The sequence below is a fragment of the Ziziphus jujuba genome, chromosome 5 (assembly GCF_031755915.1).
Source record: "Ziziphus jujuba cultivar Dongzao chromosome 5, ASM3175591v1".
In the NCBI taxonomy this organism is placed as follows: Eukaryota; Viridiplantae; Streptophyta; class Magnoliopsida; order Rosales; family Rhamnaceae; genus Ziziphus; species Ziziphus jujuba.
This window is the reverse complement of record NC_083383.1, coordinates 7329014-7345753: the sequence shown is the minus strand read 5'-3', so window position 1 is coordinate 7345753 and position 16740 is coordinate 7329014. Positions and strand designations below refer to the sequence as shown.

Sequence of the window (16740 nt, the reverse complement as noted above, 5' to 3'; positions counted from 1 at the left end):
TATTTGGCTAATAAATGACTCTTCCTTAAATTTTGATGAGGAATTGATATTCCTTAAAATAGAAATGAATTAATCCATAAGAAATATGTATTTATTAACATAGAAACTGACCAAATATAAATTTATTTAATTTTATGAAATAGTTATTTTTTTTTTCTGCCTATCAAACAGTCTTTTATCGTAACGCCATGTTGGCTTTAAATAAAAAAATTGTATTATAAAAGTTGAATCCAAACAATTCCCCCCCAAAAAAAAAATATAGTAGTAGTGAATAATTATTTTTGGAATAATTATTAGTACTAGATAGTTAAATAATTTAATAAATATTAGTGTGAATTATGTTGATTCCCTTTACACAAATTCCATGTGGGTTGAATTATAAAAGATTTCATTTGATTGTTCTTCAAAAGATTAAAAAAAAAAAAAAAAAATCCATGTGGGTTGTTTGTATTTGTGAATTATTATTTAGGGCCCCAGTGGAATTTCAATGTTTTTGGCATCAATATTTTAGCCAACGAGTTCACACCGTGTTTGTACCTTGTTTTTTTAGAGTAGTACGATTTGACTCAAACTTCATCCTTTTCGTACAAAATCTATTCACGACCTCCTTTTTCTAAAGCACTGTACTCCTCCTCGTTACAAGTCATGCAATTTAAAATTAAAGTCAATCACAAAGAAATATTTTAAACGGCACGTTAATTTATTTTTAGTATTGTCTATTCTCCTCTTGAGTCGGCCAATCTCTTCGCGTTATAGAACAAATAAAAAACTTTTGCAGTTAATATTTTGAAGCTACATATTTTGTCTAGTTACTAATCAGATAAATGTTATAAAAATATTCGTGTCCGATTTGTTATTTGTGTCAAATAAATTCCTTTTTATATTTTCCGTTTTTTGCTTTGGAATTTCTAATGATAAATTAATTTAATTTTAAGTGGCATTTCACCTAGGTAAGATTAACATAATTTAAATGTTTTTTTTTTTTTACTTAATTAATTACTCAGATATATGAATCACAAAATCATATATATCAAACAAAATTTCAGCAAGTATCCCATAGAAATCATATTTTTGCCGACATTTCATTTCATCTATCATAATCTTCAATGTGTACCAATTGAATTATTGATCTAGGTTCAAAATTGTTTAAGACATTTCACATGACACCGCTATCTAACTTAATAGTCCATGTTTTTTCTTTTTTCTTTTTCTTTTAGAAAGTATTTGTACATCCTTTCAGTTGATAAAGATGAGAATGCCTGACAAAAAAAAAAAAAAAAAAAAGCATAGACACAAAATAATAATAATAATAAAAATCAATAACTCAAACGTAGTGGCTTGTTGATAAGTTTCATTTTTATCCTCATTATTTTCAATCTATCATATATTAATCAGTATCTAAACCTCACTCATGGCCAGCAAGTTATGTTATTATTATTTGCAAAAATGTCTAGCTATTTATATGAGAGTTTCTATATCACTTTTCTGTAAATTTTTCTTTTCGGATCCGTACTTCATTAAAGATTAGTGTTAATGTTATGGCATGTCATCCAAGCTATTGAAAATTCTAGTAGATAGCTCTAGACATCCTTGAGATAACAATTAATTTAATACTAAAAGTCATTGTTTTTGGACAATAACCTCAATTGGAATTGCAACACTTTCCTATTTTAATAAAAAAATATAAAAAATGGCTAAAAATGTAATTAACAAGTTTTTTTTAGACAAGTTCCCAATTCGAATCATTATATTTCAATATATAAAAAAAAGGGCATTTTAATGTCTCCCATTTTGAAGAATGATAAATATTCAATTAGTTTCCGATGAAATACATAAATCAGTTTAGATAATTATATGTATATTCAAACAATCTAACTATTACGAAATTATCTCCTGTAAATGGCAGTACATATCCGTCCAAAGCCTTACAATAATATTTTCAGAGTAAAAAATAAAAAATAAAAGACATGATAATCTAACATATTTTATTTAGCGGATCTTCTCATTTTTCCAATAATGAAAAAAAACAAAAATCTATTTTCTTTTCCAATGTAAACGGACAAATTAACAGACAAAATTTTTATTGGTGGGGACCGTCTATTTCTAAAAATCTCATGTCTAAAAAAATAAAAATGTTTTAGAAAAAAAAAGAATATATATATATATATATATTATAGTTTATATATAAAATTTATTAGATGGGAGAGATAGTTATACTTATTTGGCGTGGTTTATATTTAATTACTTTGGCTTCTTTTGTTTTTTTTAAAATTGTTTTATGAAAATGTTATTTTATTTTTCACTTTAATTGAAAATATTTTAATTTTTTTAAAAAATATTTTTATAAAATTAGTTAAACTTAAAAAAAAAAAGAAAAAAAAGAAAAAAAAAAAGCTTTTAAATCCTAAAAGCTGCGGCATTAGTTTCTTAAAAGCTACGTGAAACAGAGTTAATAGACAAGGGAAGGTGGGAATGGAAAGCTCGATGGGGACTGGCTTCTAGATGAGCGGTAGAGTCCACGATATCTGCGTTTCTGTTTGTTACGAATTTACTATTTGAAATTTCCACGAAACTCACGCCTTTTTTTGGATTTTTTGGGTATCCGATTTTTCAGTTATCCTTTAAAACATGACACACGCATTACGAACTATACTCCCAGCTGTCAACCTCCTATTGGTTTTCAAAATCCTTTTCACCAAATTGCGAACCAACTTTTGGTCAGACGGTCTTGGTCTTGGTATTGGTCAATCCATTGCATGCCACAGTTTATTTATTTTTGATAAAATAAATTAAAAAAGTGATTATTTTAATATTGATACTTATCTCTTTCAAATTTCATCCATTTTTCTCGTCTCTATAATTTATTTTTAATAGAAAAAAATTGTTTCATCATATAATTAGATGCAAAATGAGTTTCATTAGATGATAATTGATTAATATATTCAAACATTTATTTATTTGATAAAGAATATAATTTTAATAGTTAAATATCTCTATTTATATCATAAAAATATGCATTCGTTTAAAATAATTCATAAGGTTTAAAAAATATATTTATTTGTTTATTTATTAAAAAATAATAATTAATAATGTTGGTTAGTTTGAGGTCGGCTCATTAAAATAAGCAAATTTGAACGCAAAGTGAAAAATGTAGCAGATATGGCAGGGCATATTTGAGAGAGTAAATGAGTATAATAAAATTGGGAGGGGCGGCTAATGGCTGATAGCTATGGATTGGAGAGGATGATACATACATACATATATATAGATTAAAGAGGGAAAAAGAAAAAAACAAAAAAAAAACTTGTTAAAGTTGGACCACAAAAAAGTCTACGATTAGTTGAAAGTTGCAACCCAAAAAACTTTCAAAACCGTGTGAGATTAATCATTTCTTTTTTTCTTTTTTTCTTTTTTTTTGAGTCAATAATTTGACAAAGAAAGTCCTCAGGAAAAAATTATGAACTTTGCTAGAATTTTGTGAAAAGGCTAGGAAACACAGTGCAATGATAATTTTGTAGTCAAAAATAAAATAAAATATAAAATATATAAGAAAAGACCTTTTTGGATATATATAATATATATATATATATATAATATTTCATTCACTCCAAAATATATAATTCCAACCTAAAGAATTCCTATTATTAAATTAATTTATATATTTATTTATTTATTGTTCAAATTTGACATGTTCAAGAAAATTCAGTGACCGGCGTGAGAGTTTCTCATTTCTTTTCTGTCTCTCATAAAATTGACGATTCCAGATGAATTAATGCTTTCTCTCTCTGTCTCTCTCTATCTTTTTCACCCTCTGTTTCCTGTAACTTTCCCTCCTAAACTAACTCTCTTGTTCTTCGTCTCCCTTGTTCCGCTTATATATATACAAACGAGATTCCTTCAGAGGAAAAGAAAGAAAAAAGAAAAAGAAAAACACTCCTAATCAAACCAGCTTAGTTAGTTTTGAAAGCTTGTTTGGGTTTTGCTGGTATTCTGGTTCATCTAGCTAATTCATCAGGCAATGGACACAAAATCGGTCAATATTTCCCTGGATCTCAATCTTAATCCCCTCCACAGAATCGATGAATTAGCTCCGGTGAGTTACTGATCAATCCTATCATCTCTGCTACCCTGCAACCCATTCATTCATTCATCTTCTTCATCAATTCTTACTGTTATATATACTACCAGATCATGATATTATGTGATTCAAAACTTTTTTACTATACAAGATTTCCTATATCTGTAATTTAATTTCTCAGAAACACTGCATTAATTTGTTGAATACTACTAATTTTTTTGGTTGTTACAATGATTTTATTCTACCATGGGTGTAGTCTCATAGATTTTATATGCTGGCCGGTGGAGTTGTTTCATTTGTTTTTTTAATATATGATTTTATATATATTTCTCGGAAACACCGTATTATATAATCATTTTTTATTTTTTACAATTGTGGCTACTTTAATGAGTAAATTAATCTTGGCAATTAAGCAGGCAGCTTCAGAAATACTACATTAATTTGATGAATACTGCTGTTTTTTTTTTTTGCTTTTTTGGCCAATAGAGTTGGTTAGTTTGTTATTCAGTATACAATTATCTATATATGTAATTGATCAGAAATCCTATATTACATAATAAAAAATAATAATAAGAACTGTGGCCAATTTAATGAGTAAATCTTGGCAATTAATTAAGCAGGCAGCTTCAGCTGGAGCTTTGGCAGAAGAGTTGAATAGGATAAGCACAGAGAACAAGAAGCTAGCTCAAAAGTTAACCGCCATGTGCGAGAGTTATAATGCTCTACAGAACCATTTCAGGGAAATGATAAGCAAGAACCCTGATTTCTTAAGAAAGAGAAAGCCAGACTCTGAAGATTACAACAGTGCCATTGGGTTTACTAATAATGGAAACACCGAGTGCAGTTCCAGTGATGAAGACTCTTATAAATGGTCCAGGGCAATTAAGTCTAAGCTTTCCAGGGTTTGTGTACGGACTGACTCATCCAATACCAGCCTAGTAAGTTTCTAATTCTATCTATCTATTTCCCTTATTAAAAGTATAATAATTGAATTTTTGTGATTTTTGCTAAAAAACACGTTAATCTTGCACTATAAGGGATATGCTGCACGTCCTTTATAATGCAGAATTGGCTTGCACTTTAGCAGAATTTTAAAAAATATGTATTAACTTATATATATATATATCTATATATATATTCATGATATGGAACTATATATGCACAGCTTGTGAAGGATGGTTATCAATGGAGAAAATATGGACAGAAGGTCACCAGAGACAACCCATCCCCTAGAGCTTACTTTAAGTGCTCTTTTGCACCCAGCTGCCCGGTCAAAAAGAAGGTAAACTTCATTAATTCTTAAGATTGGAAACAATGGCTAGCTTTGAATTTTGAAATAATTAAAGTTTAGAAGTTGACAAACAAAATTTGAGCTTTTGAGATTGATAAAGCTGTTTTCTTTGACCTTTAATTATATATATATGTGAACATATTCTCAGGTTCAAAGAAGTGCTGAAGATCCATCTCTGTTGGTGGCTACTTATGAAGGAGAACACAATCACATCCATCCTTCCCAAGCCGAAATATCGATAAGTCCAAGTCAAGCGGCAAAACTTGTTAGTTCATCATCACTTCCAATTTCAGCAGCTTCCACTATTAGTAATAATAGATCCTTAAGTACTTCTACTCTCACACTTAATTTGATGGAACCGGCCTTGGGGGCTTGTAACACTAGTACTAATACTAGTAGTAACAATATGAATGCCAAATTAATTGCCGTCCAAGAAAATATCAATGAAGCGGCGCCGGCTGGATTTATGCAACAGTTTTTGGTCAAAGAAATGGCTTCTTCTTTGACAAGGGATCCCAATTTCACTGCAGCACTTGCTTCCGCAATTTCTGAAAGAATGGTTGACCTTACTCACATGGAGAAGTGGTGAAAATTAAAAAAAATATATATTTGTAATTCATATCACCTGCGGATCATATATATATATGTATGTAATATCAAGCTTAAATATTGTGTAATTCTATTGCCTTTTGTTTTTTGGAGGAGATTGTAGAGTGCATATCAGCGTATGTGTATTTAGCTGGCTAGGGATGTAAATGAAAATTTTAATCTGTGGCAGAAAAAGAGGTTCTTCTGGATGGTTTAATTGGCTCATGAAAGTTGGAATTGTTTATAAGTATAGGAAATGGGTATATTTCTTATCTTCCATCTCTCATCTACATATTTTTACTTTAATTATAGTTATGCAACCAGGATTATAAATCAAGCAATTAGCATGCACAATCTATTTATTTAAAAGTAGTTCTATCTAAATTGGTTCTAATCTAGCTAGCTTCTATACCATTTCTCTCAAATAATTTAGTATCTAAAAGTTTAACTAATGAAAGATCATGCTCAATTCATTACCAGGTTATATTAAATTCATCACTGGTGCGTTTTATTAAGGAATAATATTACATGATTTAAGTTTATTGGCTAACATTATTATTTTATGAGAATACTACATTAATACATTACATTCAATATTCTCGTTGCAATTTAAGTCTTTTTTGAAGTTTTACATGTAAATTGAGTGCATGAAAGTAAGCTAACTAATATACTCAATGACCATTTAATTAATGGTATTGTCAAATAATTTATGTGGACTAGCAATAAATAATGACTCACATACAGGGTTTAGCAATGTTATTAATAAAAGTGGGTTATTTCAATAAGAAGTGCTAAGTTGAAATAGTATCAAGTTTTTGAAAGATTTATTAAGATAATCTCTACTATCTAATTAGGTATATTACATTTTATTGGCATGCTATATATTTAAATAAAATGATATTTTATTTTTTGGGAGATTCTATAGTATGTGATTTTGATATTGTACGTGATGATTATGTAATCCAAATAGAAGAATATTAAATAATTTATGTGGACTAGTTATAATCAATGAATTATTTACAGTGCTTATTTATACCATTAATAGGGCTGACTTATACAAAACCCTTCGGTATACTCTTTCTTTAATATATCAGTTGATTCATTAGATTGAAGGGTTAGCTCTCGTTAGAAACCCATTTAGTTTATTCATATTATTATTATTTTGGTGCATGTGCGTTAAAAATTAATATGTAAATCATGTAACTTGCATATAACTTTAGTATTTAAAAAGACTGAGGTTTTATTGATATGGCAAGTGTGAGAGAAATACATACACGTATTTTTCTTTAAGGTTTTAAAAGATCACCATTAATCTGTAAGAAAAATAATTAAAGAGAAATGTATCCATTTAGGTGCCACTACCATGTGTTTTCTTTTTTTTATTTTTTCATTTTGCATATTTTACAGGAATATAAATCAAAATTATCAATGACTTCTTTTAAAAGTTAGTGGTTCAATAGTTTATTTATTTATTCCAATAAAATTTCTTATATGTATAATCTATAAGGTTTATAGTGTTTTATTATTATTTAAACTAATAGGTATTACACATATAAAAATGAGATAATTTATTAGTAAAGAAATTCAAAACATATGCATATAGAAGGAATGATATTGTAAAAAAGAAAAATAAAACAGAGAGCATAAAATTATCTCTTTTACAGACAAATTATGTATAAAAATGGTATGTATATAGCAAATTTAAAATTACTCTATGAAGTGTGATAATCTATTATATAAATGAAATAAAAGATGTATTAAAGTTATGAATGAGATGATCAAAGTCCCAATGCGTACATGTAGCTGTAGTGTTCTATATATATGTAGCACATATGTAAAATAACACTATTGAGTGTGATCATGTATGAAATTAAGATGCATTATAGTATTGGAAAAAAGTGAGTGTGGACTCATGAGATGATTAAAGTCTCAATGCGTGAAAGTTGTTCTAGTGTTTCTTCTTATTTTTCTTCTTTTGGCATTTCAAATGTCTCATACGCTAAATGCGACTACCCTCACGGAAATTTTCAATAGGATTATTCTAGCATTAAACGTTCTTCTAAAAATTAATGTTGAGGATATCATTAAACATTGAATAGTGCCTAATTTATAAACATTTTTCTTAAGAGTGGCTTCACTAAAAGTACTACAATGAATAAATAAATAAATAAAGGAAGAAAGTGATTATCAAGTGCTGTAGACACACCATACAATGAATAAATAAATAAATAAAGGAAGAAAGTGATTATCAAGTTCTGTAGACACATCATTTAATTAGCTTTCAAAATTTTGCATAAATTTATTTTATTTATTTGTTCCTAATAAAAATATCATTTTACAAGCAAACAATTCATTGTACACAAAAATTGAATATTTTCCAAAAATATAAGCTTTGAATGTTAAAAAATAATAAAAATAAAAATAAAAATAAAAAAATAAAAAAATTAGTATTAAAAACGGTAATATTATAAAATATGACATATATGTACATATATATATATATATATATATATATATATTTTTTTTTTTAATGATGTGGGCAAATTTTCCATCATAAGACATCTCAGTATCATAACTTCAAAAATAAATATACAATATATTTAATTTGGAAAAATTAAAAAGATGAAGACATTAAACTATAATGCTTTAATTATCAAAATATTTATCAAATAATATGGGATGATGCAATAAATATTTAATTAATTTACTTTTTTATTCAATTATCTATTTAAAAATTTATTTATTCAAATTTAAATTATATGAATTCCTCAATCAATAATACCATATCATATGCCATTATAATAAATAAATTTGATAAATATTTTGTTATTTGTAGTATATTAGATATCAAATTAATACAAAAAGAACTTGAAAAAAAAGAAAAAAACTATAAAAGAAAGATTGATTCATGATGATCAGGAGGGTTTGACATTGGTCATTAGATGAAATTTCCACCTATCTATATATATAATCTAGATTAAGTCATAATGTCCTAATTTTATTAATATTGCATATCCAATATCTTGATATAATATGGAAATAACTATATATACAAATATGATATTATGCTCAAAGAACAATATCTACATTGCCAGACACAAATACGGATCACTATTCGTATATATATATGTGTGTGTGTGTGTGTATTGATCACTAGTAAGAAAGGCTAGCTCGTATACACTATATTATAAAAGAAAAAAAAAAAAAAGTTTAAGGAGAAAAGCTATTGGCAAGCAACAGGAAGTTACAAAACATTGCACTAACCTGTCGCGCTCATGTTGATAATGATACGATATGGATGAAGCTTACAAGTCACGAGGAAACAATGACTAAGAGAGTGGACTTGTCCTGGAATATTAATAATGGTATTTTATTCAATATTCTACCTCCATTTTGGAGATTGGACGTCTCTCGCCGTTCTTTAATTCACAAATCCAATATGAAGTAAAGCCGAAACAATTGACTATTACTAGAGTACCTTCTGGCGTATTATATCATTAATATAAAATAAAACAAATTCAAATAATAACTAAATTATTTAATTACGAAAATCTAATGAAAGTCTTCTTCAGAATTGAATTGATGACTTGGCCATTTACATTTTGGGTACTAATTTTTTTTAACATATAAATATTTCCGTTTACCTTGTCTTTTTACCTCCATGTTTCAAAATTTCTAAAAAGAAAAAAAAAAAAAGAAAAGAAAAAGCAATAATAATGATAACTAAATAATTTTAATACAGAGAGAATTTAACAGATCCCTTTCAAATTTGATAAAACATCATTCATCTCTCCAAAGTTCATGAATTCATCATTTACTCTTTAGATGTTAACATCTGTTAAAAAAATTTCAATTTTGACATATTTGAATTGTAAAAAGTCTAATTTTACTTTCATATTGATTAAAATAAATATTAGCTAAATTAACTTTTAATCGACAAATATAATGGAAAGAACTAAGGATCAAAGGCAGGATGATGGACTTGAAAATTTTATGGGCGGGAATGATATTTTATCAAACTTTAAGGAGGTTTATAATATATATATATATATGTATATTTTTTGCGTTTTGATATATTAGAGATATACGTGGCAAAAGGCAAGAGGTGGTGGGCTGAATAAACGTGAGGAGCATGTGAGAGCGTAGATATCGGGCACGAGCTGATCATCGGTTGCGCTCTAATGGCGGTGGTCTCTGGGTTTAGGTGATTGACTTTCAAAGACCATTGACTTGCTTCTCTCCATTGACTTTTTGACTCTGGTGCTGTACGCCCACCATCTTATTTATTTGCTTTTATTATTTTGTTGTTTTTTACTTTCTGGATTCGTCTTTCCATTGGCCCACCATCAATTTCCAGTCCAACGTTCTCTCCGCATTCAAACAGCCAGACGTGATTGGTTTGTAGCCATACACTTGCTTTTGGGCCTCTGGCCCTTACCAGGCCTAAAAATAAAAATTTATTTATTTTTTATTTATCTTTTTTAATTTTTGTGGATGGAAACAATAAATATATATATATATATATATATATATGTAAAAGAAGCTTTTATGTATAAAAAGCTTAAGATCCAAAGGCTTTTTTTTTTTTTTTCTGTTATCTTTAGCATCCAAAGTTTTGATGAGGATCCTCCAATCTCCAAGGTTATTTTACTTATAAAAAACAAATAATAAGGAATATTTAAAATAAAAATTCAAATGTTAATGTTCTTTCTATCTAATAATTTTCTGTTTAAATCTTACAATAAGCTACTAGAAAGTCCTTTTCCTGTCGATTCTACCTCTAATAATCCAAATGACAAGTCATACACCTGTTTTCTTTAAATTAAGTAATCAATAGAAATCTAACATTTTTTTCCTTCTACTATTTCTTCCTCCTACTTTGTCTTCTACCCTCTATTCTCTATCAATCATTCTTGTAACTATGGTCTTTTACCAATTTGGTTTTCGTAGACTAGAATGTTGTCTACGATAATATATTTCTAGTTCTACTGAATATTCCACGGGGCAAAAAACTACATGAAAAAGGGAAACTAAAGATTCTACTTCACCATGCTAACGACGTTTTTGAAAATTCCTAATTCAAATTCAAGCTCATTAGAAGACTTCAAGCACTAGTGCAGTCTGATTAGAAAATTTAGGATCATCGTTCAATATGCTTCAAAATTTTATTTATTTTTTTTAAACAAAAGAAATAAAGGAATTTTTTTTTTAAATAAAAAAAGATTAAGGAAACGACCAATAGCAAAATTGCACTTTATTTGAGCATATTCCTACTTTTTTTTAGACCAAGTAATATTTGTTGGATATACTATATACACATATATGGACCATGGGAACACTGTGCATTTTATTCCAATCTCTCAATCTCTCTTTCGGCTGCTTTCAGCGATGGAGGACAAAATAATTAGAAAAATTAAAATATCCAACTAGTTTTCCATTTTTTAAAATTTTTTTTGTTTAATTGAAAATTTATGAAGGAAAGAATAAAAGCCAAACCAAACTACAAAGACTCTCAGTCAAAACCCAAGGTTTAATCTTGTCCGCCATTTTTGCAATACTTAATTCAAACACGTTGGACACCATTGGTACATGGAAAAGATGCTAGCCAGTACTAAAGTTTCATAGAAAAATAATAACAATTTAAAAAAGAAAAAAAGAAAAGTAAATCCTCACGTCATGATGGTGATGTAATACATCCTACGTCTTACGTGTGAGTATAGTTATTCAATGACTCCAACATGTCACAACCAATGGCCATTAAAATCCCCATAACCTTTTTTCCAACACGTGGATTTGATTTCACCCTTTCTTCCTTTAGTACCTACTTGGAACTGAGACCAAACCCACTAATCCCATTTATAAAAAGGGAAAAAAAATAAAACAAAGAGAGGATCATATACGCAGCCAGTCAGTCACGCCTGAACCTGGTCTTCTAATTAAAACGAATTCATATGTACGTATGCGAGCTTTTATTTGAAACTTCCTTGAAGCTATGTATGTGGCTGGCTGCTAATAGATCCAAGTAGCCCTAGTGGCTATTAGTATTGGTATTAAACTATTAGTCATGATTGCATGAGAGATCTATATATATATATATATATAGGTAGCTTATATATATTCATTCATTTTTTTTTTTTTTTTTTTTTTAAATAAGAGCATCCTCTTCTCATTATCTTGTTTCTTCCAAATTCTACCGAGCTTTCCTTCTTATCCATATTCTAAATATTCTAACATATTTCTCAAGACCATGGATGCCCATAGCTCTAACAAAGAAAAGGTACTTACTTTTTATATCTCTCGTAATTCTTCATTAATTGATTTTTTTCTTGCTTTGCTTTCTTCATGCATATGTATAGATATATACAGATAGATAGAGAGAGAGAGAGAGAGAGAAAGACTTTAGCTTGAAATTTACTTCCAAGTTAGAATAGATTATCGATCAGTCCTGTTTGAAATTCCTAGTTCAGAAATTGTGGAGAAGTAGTACTTGCTTGATTATATTAATCCTTAATTTCTTTTTTATATTATTTGATGATCGTTCAGGCGGAAGCACTGCAAGAAGACTTGGAGTGCATGAGAAAAGAGAACGAGAGTTTGAGATTCATGCTTGAAGTAATGACCAGAAAATGCAACACAATTGAATCCCATCTCCGGCAAAGAAACCTGGAATATATGGGTATCGATTTAAATCATCAATTTGAAGCAAACAAGAGAGCGAGAACGAGTATCAATGAGTTTTCTTTAGCCACTAATAAATCTCAGACGTCGCAGTTCTTAGTAAGAACAAACTCTAAAGACAGCACTCTGGTAAGTACTAATTACATATATATACATATATATGGTGTATGTATAGTATGAATTTTATACATATATACGAATAGCTATAAGCTATTGGCACTAAAAATCCTATTACTTGTAGCAGGCATGATGGTGTCTGGTATAAACTGTTCAATAACGTCCAATAGATAATTTGTTGTATATGTATATATTTAATTATGCTCTAATTGCATTTCTGAATATTGCTTTGAATTCTTGTGGTGTATCAATTAGGTTGTGAAAGATGGCTATCAATGGAGAAAATATGGACAGAAGGTTACCAAGGACAATCCTTCCCCTCGAGCTTATTTTAGGTGTTCCATGGCTCCTGGATGTCCAGTCAAAAAGAAGGTATTCAGTGGATGTGAACTGAAATTCAATGGATGTTCAAATATATACATATATACATACATATATATATATATATATCTAGAGAGAGAGAGAGAGAGATAAAATTTTGCCAAAAAAACAAAAAAAGGCCGGATCCCCACCATAGCGTGTGCACCACCAATCTCTTCTCCACGATAGATTATATACATGAGCCTCTTCAAGCTGGGAGCAGTGGATTGATTCTATACATATACGTTTTGGAATGGAAACTCAACCTTCAAAGATTTACCTTGGGGGGGAGACCTGAAAAGTTAGGTCCACTGAAAGAGTTGTGGACAAGAATTTGCTAGCATAGATATTATAGGATTTGAAAGATAATTGAAATTTACGACATATTTTATTGTTGATAAGAGATTTATAAAATCCACATTATGGTTGGGATCTGTTGCTTGTCATAGCAAAGTTGTATATATAAATTCTATAGCAAACTTGAACACACATGGTATTGTGCTTTTTACTAATAATATGATTTGTATTTTATATATGTATATATGTATGTATACTATTAAATCCAATATTTGCTTCCCTTTGATTTATGGAATTTAGGTACAAAGAAGCAAGGACGATAAGTCTGTTCTTATTGCAACTTACGAAGGACAGCACAACCATGACTCTCATGATTCACATGCCCATTTTTCACCTTCAATAAATACAAGCGCTAAAGGAGCAGAGCACATTAATTTTGTTCCAGCTGAATCCACACCTACTTTTACTCCTTCTCCACAACCTATTACCCTGGATCTTACTCTTTCTGGGTCCAATAATCAAGAAAACAGTTCAGGAGGACTTGATGGAAATTCTGTGAGCGACCGCGGTTTCAATGGCAAATACAACAAAATTGAAGATTTTGTTGCTAGTTTAACTAAAGATAAAAATTTCACTGTATCTTTAGCAGCGGCTGTGGCACGTTGCGTTACAAACCAGCCTAAACCTTAATGTTGGATGAATAAATAGCGATTTTTATTTCAATTATGTGTATCTCTGTTTATCTCACAGATGAATAGTGATATTGATGTGAGAAAAAGTATATAACATATATACATATTTTAATTAAGGTAATGAGAATCTTAACTATTTTACAGCTGATGGTTTTCTTTTCGATTTAGAAAATTTTGATCGCTTTTTGAGATTTTTCTCTTTAATTTCTCCTTTCCTACTTGTTTCCTACGAAATTGAGATGGTGATTTCATACTTAGGAGGGACGTTCGATAAAGACAATCATCCGTAAGCGGAAAAACAAAGAAAAAGAACATTTCGGTGCCATGTTTTTTTTTTTTTTTTTTTTTTTTTTGGACTGGCATGGAAGTGGTTGGTGATGTAATAATCATGAAAAGTGGGTAAAAGAGTTCTAACCAAATATTTCATGATTTATGTGTCATTCTTCTTGATGTTATGGATACCTAACTTTGTATCTAAGCGTATTAATATCATAAATTAAACCCCAAAATCGAACTCCAACATCATGGCTCTGTGATCTCCATAACCATTTTTATCTGATAATCAAATTTACTTCTATTACAAATTAGCTGGACAGACATTCATCAGAAAAATAATTAGCTGGCTAGATACATTTGATAGAGAAGCTAGCTATGGCTTACGTCGTTGAAGTCCTCGAATACAAAAATAATAATAATAATAATAATATTTTCCATGCCAAAAGCAAATTAGTATTGCAATCAAACTTTATTTCAGTTCAATTCCTTGATCTTCGGTCAGAGAAATAGACTTTAGAAAATGTTAGCTTTGAAAGTTGACCATATCCTCATCCTCTTATGCATAACGGAATATTGCAGTCTTGAGTATCAAAACATTAGTATGACAATGGAAATCAGCCAGATCCTTGTACCCGAAAGAGAAATATTTTCAGTCTTGCGATGAACTTCTCGATTAGCGTTTTGGATAATATATATATATATATATATATATATAGAGAGAATTTTGATGTAAGTCAAATACTTAGCTCACTTTATAATGCATAATATTTATGTGTCATGTTATAAAAAATGAAATGTATAAATTTTTTAATTTTTAAAAAAATAATATTATTTATATAATATATGACAATTTAAATGATTGCCGTTAATAATTTTTTTAGTCTACCAAATAACAATTGTTTATATATATATATATATATGTTAGTGCCGGTCCCATTAAATGTAGCACAAATAGTTTATGTTGAAACAGGTTTATATTATACGCGTTATGATTGTGTTAAATTTTCTCAAACCAAATTTGATCCGTAAGTTAATGGATAGAGATGCCAAAAACCCAATCATTATGATAACATATTACTCATTAACAACCCATTAATAAAAAAATATAATTAAAAAATTCTGGTATTATATAATTAAATTTCATAAGAAAATATATTATAAAGAATATTCATAATTAAAAAAATAGATTAAAAAAAGCACAAATCTAATATATATATATATATATATATACATATTAACGCTTCTAATAAATCAAAAATATAAAATTAAGAATTAAAAATATAATTGTTGGAAATCTTATAACAATTAATAATTTAATAATAGAAAAATATGAAACAAATAATAATTTTTTTTTTCATTCCTAAACTTTCCTTATTTTTTTTTTCTTTTTTTTTTTTTGTGGGTAGAATTCCTAAACTTTCCTGAACCTTATAGAATCATAGTAAAGAATATAATTAATTTTGCTAACATATGATTAAACTACCAAATATACCCTTTTAAACAAATGAAACAAATTATAACAGATTCACCTGTTAATATAACGGATCATAATGGTCTGATCCCTTTATAGATCTAATTCATTATGGTAATATTGATAATTTTGTATTGATTCATTTATACTGATAAAGTCAAAGCACTCTTTCTAAGATGTACATTTACTATAGCAAAATATTCTCTCTCTCTCTCTCTCTCTCTCTCTCTCTCTCTCTCTCTCTCTCTCTCTATATATATATATATATATATATATATATATATATTTATTGTGGACATTATTAATTATATTGTATATATAATTTGCCTTTTACGAGATTGACTTCATAATATTATATTAAAATTTTATAAAATTAACCCTTTAGATTTAATTTTAAAAATATGACAAATTCAATTAAACAAACTTATCAAATTTAGTGGTTGAGATTAAAAACCCTAATATAATTATTATTATATTGACTAATAAATGATTTTTTTTTTGGTCATAACTAATAAACGACTTTTTGTACATATAAATTGCTTGCAATTGTCATTCACTGATTTAGTTTCTCTTTTGAAGGATTTAAAATTGAATTCTATATGGAGTCCACTAATGAAATGATATAGCTGAAATGAGTGTTGTCTTATACGATAGAAGTCCCTGCTTTTATAATTTTGTTATGAACACCTAGAAAAAGTGGTGGACTAAAAAAGGCTATGGTTGACAGATAATTTCAGCCATTTATTGGAAAACATGAAAAAGAACAAAAATGGGAATGTTTATCACATTCAATCCAAGTCCCATTTGTATTTGAATAGGGTAGAGAAAAAATTTGGTTCCTCATCATTCGGAGTTTTCAATCAAGAGGTCAGAATGTTTGTAATTCCCTAAA

General features: G+C 28.4%; 2 protein-coding genes across 3 annotated transcripts; both read left to right on the top strand.

Moving 5' to 3' along the window:
- The first annotated feature begins 3694 nt into the window (after nt 1-3694).
- Nucleotides 3695-6236, top strand: LOC107420304 (probable WRKY transcription factor 40). 2 transcript variants are annotated; one of them, XM_016029234.4, is made up of 4 exons: nt 3695-4093; nt 4696-5016; nt 5244-5360; nt 5518-6236. In XM_016029234.4, exons 1-4 carry the CDS (start codon nt 4019-4021, stop codon nt 5956-5958), a joined length of 954 nt encoding a protein of 317 aa, XP_015884720.3. In that variant the 5' UTR covers nt 3695-4018; the 3' UTR covers nt 5959-6236. The 2 variants fall into 2 exon arrangements, with proteins under 2 accessions (XP_015884720.3, XP_015884721.3); XM_016029235.4 differs by having other exon boundaries at nt 3698-4093; nt 4699-5016.
- Nucleotides 6237-11858: 5622 nt separating this feature from the next.
- On the top strand, nt 11859-14244 carry LOC107419756 (probable WRKY transcription factor 40). Its single transcript, XM_016028547.4, has 4 exons — nt 11859-12234; nt 12501-12764; nt 13008-13124; nt 13710-14244. Exons 1-4 carry the CDS (start codon nt 12205-12207, stop codon nt 14097-14099), a joined length of 801 nt encoding a protein of 266 aa, XP_015884033.3. The 5' UTR covers nt 11859-12204; the 3' UTR covers nt 14100-14244.
- The last annotated feature ends 2496 nt before the right edge of the window (nt 14245-16740 follow it).